Consider the following 8,929-nt stretch of genomic DNA (forward strand, 5'->3'; position numbering starts at 1 on the left):
CACTTACTCCATGGCTGCCACCAGAAATTGCCAGCATTTTTATCTTATAAGATGCAAACCTTAGCCTCAACTACCTCAGGTGGCACCACACTTAATGATTCTAAACATTTATTCTGACCTAATTCTCTTGCTGGCCATTTCAAATTGATGACCCCATAGTGACACCTGAACCAGAGAGAATAATATTTCCCCATTCACCCTATCAAAAACCTTCATAATTATAACACATCTATTAAATGTCCAATAATCATCCCTGCTTCAGGGAAAATAGTCTGCCAGTTCTCATACCTACAGTTTTGCATCGAGTGAATCTAGGCTGCATGATAAACTGGCATTTATACAGTGATATCAGGGCATCGCAATTGAATTATATTTTAAAATGCAATCACTGTTGCTATGTAGTGAAGCACAGCAGCCAAATTGTACATAAGGTCCCACAAACTACAATAAATCTTTGTTGACTTAGTAATCTGCCATATAATTATACTTAAATTTACTTGGATTAATTGTTTATATTTGTCAATTTTACAGATACTACAGCGAAAGCAAGCACAGAAAACTTGATGATCACAGAACCCGTGATCACCGGTCTGGCTTGGAGGCCAGTTCAAAGGAGAGTAGATCACATGCAGATCACAGATCTCACTCAGATCACCGATCTAGTTCAGAGCATCGATCTCATTCAGATCATCGATCCAGTTCAGAATACTCAGGCCATCACAAATCCTCTAGGGATTACAGATACCACTCAGACTGGCCAGTGGACCACAGGCCATCTGGTAGCGGGCCAAGGTCTCCCTTGGACCAAAGGTCTCCTTATGACTCCAGATCACCATTGGAACACAGATCTCCCCTTGAATACTCCTCTGATCACAAAAGTACTCCAGAGCACATCTGGAACAGCCGTAAAACATAACAGGGCATGTGATGCCTTGTCTTCATCCGATGCAGCCATAAAAAAGTGAACACATTAAATGCCTTATGTGACTTAAAACGTGCAGACAAGAGCTGCTTCTCAAGCAGTAGTATTGTTACTCCTCCTTACAGGTCGCCAAGGTTGTTAACTCAAGAAGAAAATATTTTTGTATTGAGGTTAATGCTGTACTGTGCTACAATCTCTGGCATGTTTTGTTCCTTTTTCAAAAATTCACAGATGGACATGTTTACTACTGCAAATATTGGAAAACTGCCCCAAACACACTGGATCATAGTATTCAATCTTCTCCGATTTGGGCATCTTCAGCCTAATCAATCTGAATTATGCATTGAAGAACAACAAATTTAAATCCATTTTACCACAAGATTATGCAGGAACTTGGGAACGGAGTAAAATTTTAGACTGTTCAAAAGGCAGAGGACTCTGGTTCACCTTCCAAAGTTATTTGTACTGAGTCTGTTTACATTTTACACTGAGACCACATTGCCCAGTTCTTGGCAAGCTTGAATATTTAAATTCTGTACTTACAACTGTAAAATATTTTTTTGTTGATCAATTGTAATGCCTTTGAAGATATTCTACTGTAAATTATTGTAAATTTAGTGGATCAAATCTGAGCTTTTTTTCTTCTCAGGCTTTTTTGACAACTTTCCTTTCCCCACCAACTCAGGCCTTCACATCATGAGTATAAAATCCGTGTAGTACAGTTTTTAAAGAATTGTCATTGATGAAATTGCTATTTAGAATGTAAAAGGGGAAAGGGAAGATCAGTTCCATTATATTTAGTCCTGTAGTGCTTTTTTTTATTAATAACTTGTATTTGAGATGTGTTTATTTACTTTAAAAAGTCAGTGTTGTGATTGTTGTAATAACTAAATAGTGCAAAGAAATTCCTTACAAATCAAGATGTCAGATTATAGTTTGAGATACATTTTATAAACAGACAGCAACTTCTCCCTCCCCTTAAGATTCCATCTGCAACAAGAACTGAGTGGAGCTGAATTTGATATGACACCCCTATTCTTGTTTTCCCTGTTCAAATGGGCAATAATATGAAATGATGTGCTATGCATTCAATTAATTTCCAATGTATTGGTAAACTGGGGAAACTAGATGTTGTTATAATGCACCCCAATGTAAATATATACTATATATTGCAAATTAAATTTACAGAGAATTGTGTGGATTTCTGACATCTTTTTCACCGTGCAAGAAAAATGTCAGATTTGTACAAAACAGCAAATTCATAAATCTCTCTTCCCATCCCCTTTGTTTTTGCCAGAACGTATCAAAGACTTTTTAATAAAGTAATTTTGTAACTCTCCCATGCAAATGCGTGGTTCAAATTGGTAAGCATTGATAGCTGTGCCAAGTGATGATGGAGTAGACAACATAACTGTGAATAAATAATTACACAGAACTGTTATAGAGATGTACATATAATTTTATATGCAAATATATTGTGATCTGAAAAATCTGTGATCTATGCCATTCAATCTCATATTTCCCACCCTCTAAGTATGTTCAAGGAAATGTTCAAGGAGAAATGATCGACGCCGTTCTTTTACTTGGGCACAAAAAGTATTTTTGTAGTTCCGTAAAATAGTTGCATTACTGTGTTGTTAAAGGGCTGGATAAATGATATTCTATTACATAACATAATTATGGTATAGAATAAAACATGGGAAGGTTGTACCTCAATCAAAGGATTCTGATGATGTATTAAATGTTGAGACCAAATTTTTTTCTCCTTGTCCTTGGGTATTGTTTGAAAGGGTGGGTAACTGCTGAGCACTACAGATGTGCTTCGAACTCTACTTGTGTCTTGTGTTATGTGACAATAGACTGAACCAATAAATAATCCATATCCTGAAGCCATTGAATACTTACAAAAACATACTGCTTTCAAAGTATGTTCATCAGTAAACATGTTGAAGTAATTACAGTTTTGCTATCCTCAAAACAATGATATTTTATAGAGTAATGTAAGGTACAAAGGTAGAATTTTTTTTATTCAGACGTTCTCGGATTGTCTAGTCCATTCTTGGTTTTACTCAGTGCTAGTATTCTCATTGATAATTGAAGCATTTTGTCGGCTGTAAAATCGGTTAGATTGATTCAGTTCTTGCTGTTATTGTTTGGGTCAAGCCACAATATTGGGTTTGATTAGCAGAGGAACTGGGAGGTGATGTTTCATTAAGCATCGGTTGGATTTTTTGTGGAATCACCTAATCATATGATAATTATTCTAAGCCTTGAGGTATAATTAAATGGGTGTATGCCAGAATGACACCACATTACAGAAATCCTAACTTAACATAAGTACTTTTGATGCTGTAGCATTCCTTCAATGCTGTATGTTTAGTGTCCGTGCAGCAATGAGTTCAACCACAGTACAGCCAGATCCAGAGATGAAACGTACTAGCCGAACTTATAAGACCCTCAATCTGGCTTATGGGCCGGTTTAGTTCAGTGGGCTAGACAGCTGGTTTGTAATGCAAAACAAGGCCAGCAGCGTGGGTTCAATTCCGTACCGGCTTACCCGAACAGGAGCCGGAATGTGGCGACTAGGGACTTTTCACAGTAACTTCATACTTGTGACAATAAAAGATTATTATTTTAATTTATTAACGGTTCCTTTATCTCTACTCTGGATAAAACTGACATGAAACTTGGATAAAGTTTCACCAATGACAATACACCTTTATTAAACCGGTTGCTTAGTTCCCCTGTGTGCCGAGGTCTGTCTCGATGAGCAATCCAATAATGAAAACCTCCGCGCGCCTCCTCTGAGCAACTTGCAAAATTGTTCTAACCACTGATGGTTCCTTGAAACCTTTCTTTATATGAAAATGAAAATCGCTTATTGTCACAAGTAGGCTTCAATGAAGTTACTGTGAAAAGCCCCTAGTCGCCACATTCCGGCACCTGTCCAGGGAGGCTGATACGGGAATCGAACCGTGCTGCTGGCCTGCTTGGTCTGCTTTAAAAGCCAGTGATTTAGCCCAGTGAGCTAAGTCAGCCCCTAGTCAAACCTTATTTTTATTTTGCTATTACCCTGCGTCATATAAAGTAAAGCCTGCTTTTTCAGTCTCTTTAATTGGTTTTCAATTCCATCACTGGCCACCACCTTGCCATTCCCCAGAGGCCTCATTTAAAGGTCACACTTGAAGTCAGCTTGACTCCGCTTTGTTATCTGTGATACCGTGATATCTCAAAAGCAGGGAGAAAGCACCACATTTACTGTCAATAAAGCTCAGTATTATTACTTTCTCTGTTGCAAGTCCTCCTTTGGTTTAAGTCATTTTGAGAGCTTTGCTGATGCTAGCAAAGCTTTGACTTGACTAAACTGACCTTTTGTGTTTTGAGCCCACAGTGCAGTTCAGTACTTTACATACCTTTTTTAAAATTTGATTTCAACTCGGACAGTTAATTCCACCCTGAAATGAGGTTGACGCTAAAACTTAAAGGCTGCTTGACCAATCCATGCACGGCCAACCGTAAAAGCAGACTATGTAAAATTGTGTTTAATTGGTCCCTCAATGGGTTAAATTACCTGTTTGACTGTCAGTGGGCAAGGTGCAGACTCTTTGGCACGCCTGCCGACCGAGATATTGCAGAAGTGTGAGATGATGTCGAACTAGTGCTGGATGTCTGTGCAATTTCACTCGGGCCCATGTCTTTTGTTAACTTCTCTGGCTTATTTTGTCTCTGTCTTTCTGTGACTGCTTGGCTCTAATTCTAAAAGAATAGTCGGACCATGTTCGATAAAATATGGACTAAATGGTGGGAATTAACAAAAATGAGTGGCCAGTCCCCTCCGTCAATGACAACACCAGGTAGACATCCACACAAACTACAAAAACCGTTTGTTTCAGAGACAGTGCATCAAGCAATATTTCCTCCCAGGAACAATCCCACAATGGAACAACATGGCAAAGAAAATAGTCTCAGCCCCATCACTTGAAATCTTCAAGATCTTTCTTTAGATTATTTCCATTGTTTTCGTTATGAGGATTATGTCCCAGCAGGTCATGCCTGCTTTAGCTAGCACTACCCATAGAAATGTTAGTCTATGATGTTGACATAGCTAAAACAGGAGTGGTTTTTTTAACACGTCACAAACTATCTTCCTTTAAAGTAAATAATACAATTTGCTAGCTGGCTCATTAATACTGATGCAGTATGGATGAAGAGATATTAGACTTCCAATGCATCACTCCTGATGTGCTCCAAGCCTCAGGACTGCATTGTTTGGTGAAACAGTCAATGAGGGGCTTTGGGTTTAGGTATTTTATCCCAGACCCTTACGGGAAATGAACGGCAGGGGTATAAAGTAGTACATAGAACATACGGTGCAGGAGGCGGCCATTCAGCCCATCAAGTGTGCACCGACCCACTTAAGCCCTCACTTCCACCCTATCCCCAATAACCCCTCCTAACCTTTTTGGTCACTAAGGGCAATTTATCATGGCCAATCCACTTAACCTGCACGTCTTTGGACTGTGGGAGGAAACAGGAGCTCCCGGAGGAAACCCACGCAGATACGTGGAGAACGTGCAGACTCCACACAGGCAGTGACCCAGCAAGGAATCAAACCTGGGACCCTGGCGCTGTGAAGCCACATTGCTATCCACTTGTGCTACCGTGCTGCCCAGAAAGACAGTGAGTGTGCATTGCTGGTATGTTCTGTCTGCTATGAAAGGACCCAAACAATAAGGTGGAAGGATAAATAATTAAAAACAGAATTTTTCATAATTCCAAACCACATATTTTGATGTATACTTGAAAATTGCACATTTACATGAAACAAATGTACATTTTAAAATTCAGACATGATTTATTGGATACTTCCATAATTCTAGGCTAGAATTCATGTCTTGTGTGCTAGGGTCATGTTATCCATATATTTAAGGACACCCCCAGTTTTAAATGCAGAAATCCCAATACAACATTGGGGAAATCTCTACCTCTACATTTTTATCAACACTTTTTTTTAAACAGACAATTTTATTGAGGTATTTTTTGGCATTGTAAACAGTAACAATATACATTAGTGTGCAGACACCAATTACAAAAAACATAGTGCAAATAACAGTACCTCTCTTGCAAATAGACCCACCTATTGTTCCCCCTATTCTACATTATTCTACATCTCCCCCCCCCCCCCCCCCCCCGCTGACTATTAGTCCCCCGCGAAGAAGTTGATGAATGGTTGCCACCTCCGGGTGAACCCTGATAGTGATCCCTGTAAGGTGAACTTGATTTTTTCCAAGCCGAGAAAGCTTGCCATGTCCAACAGCCATACTTTGGTCTTTGGGGGCTTTGAGTCTCTCCAGGCCAACAGTATTTGTCGCCGGGCTATCGGAATCAAAGGCCACAACGTCAGCCTCTATCCCCTCGTGTGCTCCCGGGTCTTCCGACACCCCACAAATCGCCACCTCTAGACTCATCGCCACCCTTGTTTTCAATACCTGGGATATGACGTCTGCAAATCCCTGCCAGTATCCCCTGAGTTTTGGACACGCCCAGAACATGTGGACATGGGTCACTGGTCCTCCCCCACATCTAGCACATTTGTCCTCCAGCCGAAAGAATTTGCTCATCCGGGCCACCGTCATGTGGGCCTGGTGAACTACCTTGAACTGAATCAGGCCGAGCCTGGCACATGTTGCGGTTGCATTTACCCTCCTCAGAGCGTCTGCCCATACGCCTCCCACCAAGCCCCTCTTCCCACTTGACTTTCACTTCCTCGGTCCCTGTGTCCTCCACTCCCGTAAGCTCCTTATAAATATCCAAGACTCTTCCCCTCTCCTACCTCACCCCTGGAAACTACCCTGTCTTGGATCCCCCCTTGGTGGAAGGCGTGTAAAGGACGGGACCTGTCTACGTACGAAATCCCGCACCTGCAAGTACCGAAGGTCATTCCCCCTCGCCAGCCCGAACTTCTCCTCCAGTGCCCTCATGTTCGCGAAGCTCCCTTCCAGGAACAAGTCGCCCATCCTTCCCACCCTCCGCCACGCTCGAAACCCGCCATCCATCTTCCCCGGGACAAATCGGTGGTTGTCACATATTGAGGACCAGACCGACACTCCCACTTCCCTCGCATGCTTCCTCCATTGGCCCCAAATCCGCAGAGTTTCCACCACTATAGGGCTGGTGGAGTACCTGGCCGGCAGGGGAGCAGGGCTTCCAAGCTGGTGCCTGCATGAAGCAGCCTCCACCCGCTCCCAAACCAACCCCGTACCCACCATCCATTTCCTTATCATGGCTCTGTTAGCCGCCCAGTAGTAGTTGCTGAGGTTCGGCAACGCCAGTCCCCCCTCACTACGGTTCCGTTCCAGTATCCCCTCTTTACCCGTGGGAACTTCCCTGCCCAAACAAATCCCAGGTTGATTTTATTGATTCTTTTAAAGAAGGACCGTGGAATAAAAATAGGGAGACACTGAAAAATAAACAGGAATCTCTGGATGATCGTCACCTTCACTGTCTGTACTCTTCCCCACTAGTGACGGCAGGAGCGCATCCCACCTCCGAAACTCGCTCCTCATTTGTTCCACCAGCCTAGACAAGTTCAACTTATGCATCTTGCCCCAGTCACGTGCCACTTGTATCCCTAAATACCTAAAACTTTCCCCAACCAGCCTAAACGGTAGCACGAAAGGGAAAATGCTGGAAAATCTCAGCAAGTCTGGCAGCATCTGTAGGGAGAGAAAAGAGCTAACGTTTCGAGTCCGATGACTCTTTGTCAAAGCTAACAGACAGAGACAGTGGGAAATATTTATACTGTGGAGTGAGAATGAAAGATGAGTCATAGCCACAGAAACCCAGGGAAACCAGGTGCTAATGGCCACAGATACCAAGGGGAAAGAGTGCTAATGGCAGTCCCCAGAGAGGACAAAAGATGTGAAAGGTCAAACAGCAGGGAAACTAACATCAGAGGATGAACTGTAGGCCAATGCAAACAGCAGTGGAGAGAGGGGGCATCCCTGTCTTGTCCCGCGGTGTAGTCTAAAATACTCCAATGTCGTCCTGTTCATCCTTAGACTAGCCTCCGGGGCCTGATATAGCAGATTAACCCAGTCCACAAAGCCTTTTCCAAACCCAAACCGTCCCATCACCTCCCATAAATAGTCCACTCCACCCGGTCAAAAGCCTTTTTGGCATCCATTGCCACCACTACCTCCACCTCTCTGCCCTCCGGGGGCATCATAATCACATTGAGTAGCTTTCTTAGATTGGCTACCAGCTGCCTGCCCTTTACAAACCCCCTTTGGTCCTCCACAATCTCGTCCGGTACGCAGTCTTCGATTCTGGATGCCAGGATCTTGGCCAGCAGTTTAGTGTCCACATTAATCAGGGAGATTGGCCTATAGGACCCACAAGCTTCCGGATCTTTATCCCGTTTTAATATGAGCGAGATGGTGGCTTGCGGCATCGTCGGGGGTAGCACCCCATTGTCCCTCGCCTCGTTAAACACCCTAACCAGCACCGGCCCCACTATACCCGAGACCTTTTTGTAGAACTCCACTGGATACCCGTCCGGCCCCGGGGCTTTACCCGACTGCATGGCTTTCAGGCGCCCCATTAGTTCTTCAGCTCGAATTGGGGCCCCCAGCCCCTGTACCATCCCCCTGCCCACCTTTGGGAAGGTCAGCCCATCTAAGAAGCACCTCATCCCCTCCGGTACCGTGGGGGGTTCCAAGGTATACAACTTACTGTAAAAGTCCCTGAATACCCTGTTCAATCCTGCCGGGTCTCCAACCCAGTTCCCTGCCCCGTCCACTACCGTCCCTATTTCCCTGGCTGCCTCCCTCTTCCTAAGTTGCTGTGCAAGCATTCTGCTGGCTTTCTCCCCATACTCATACACCGCGCCCCTGGCTTTTCTGAGCTGCTCTGCTGCCTTCCCAGTGGATAGCGCCCCCGGCTCCGCCTGCAGTCTCTGTCATTCCCTAAGTAGCTCTGCCCTCGGGGACTCCACATATTCCCTAT

At 43.6% G+C, this 8,929-nt stretch overlaps 1 protein-coding gene across 4 annotated transcripts in view; it reads left to right on the forward strand.

Moving 5' to 3' along the window:
• chd1 (chromodomain helicase DNA binding protein 1) overlaps nt 1-2,811 on the forward strand; it is a 258,853-nt gene extending 256,042 nt beyond the window's left edge. For 3 of the 4 annotated variants that reach the window (XM_038805194.1, XM_038805195.1, XM_038805192.1), the window contains one exon: nt 532-916. In XM_038805194.1, coding sequence (XP_038661122.1) covers nt 532-916 — 385 coding nt within the window. Of the gene's footprint in view, nt 1-531 lie in introns of all 4 variants that reach the window. The other variant, XM_038805193.1, reaches the window with a different exon arrangement.
• Nucleotides 2,812-8,929: the final 6,118 nt, after the last annotated feature.

This window comes from Scyliorhinus canicula, chromosome 8, assembly GCF_902713615.1.
Source record: "Scyliorhinus canicula chromosome 8, sScyCan1.1, whole genome shotgun sequence".
In the NCBI taxonomy this organism is placed as follows: Eukaryota; Metazoa; Chordata; class Chondrichthyes; order Carcharhiniformes; family Scyliorhinidae; genus Scyliorhinus; species Scyliorhinus canicula.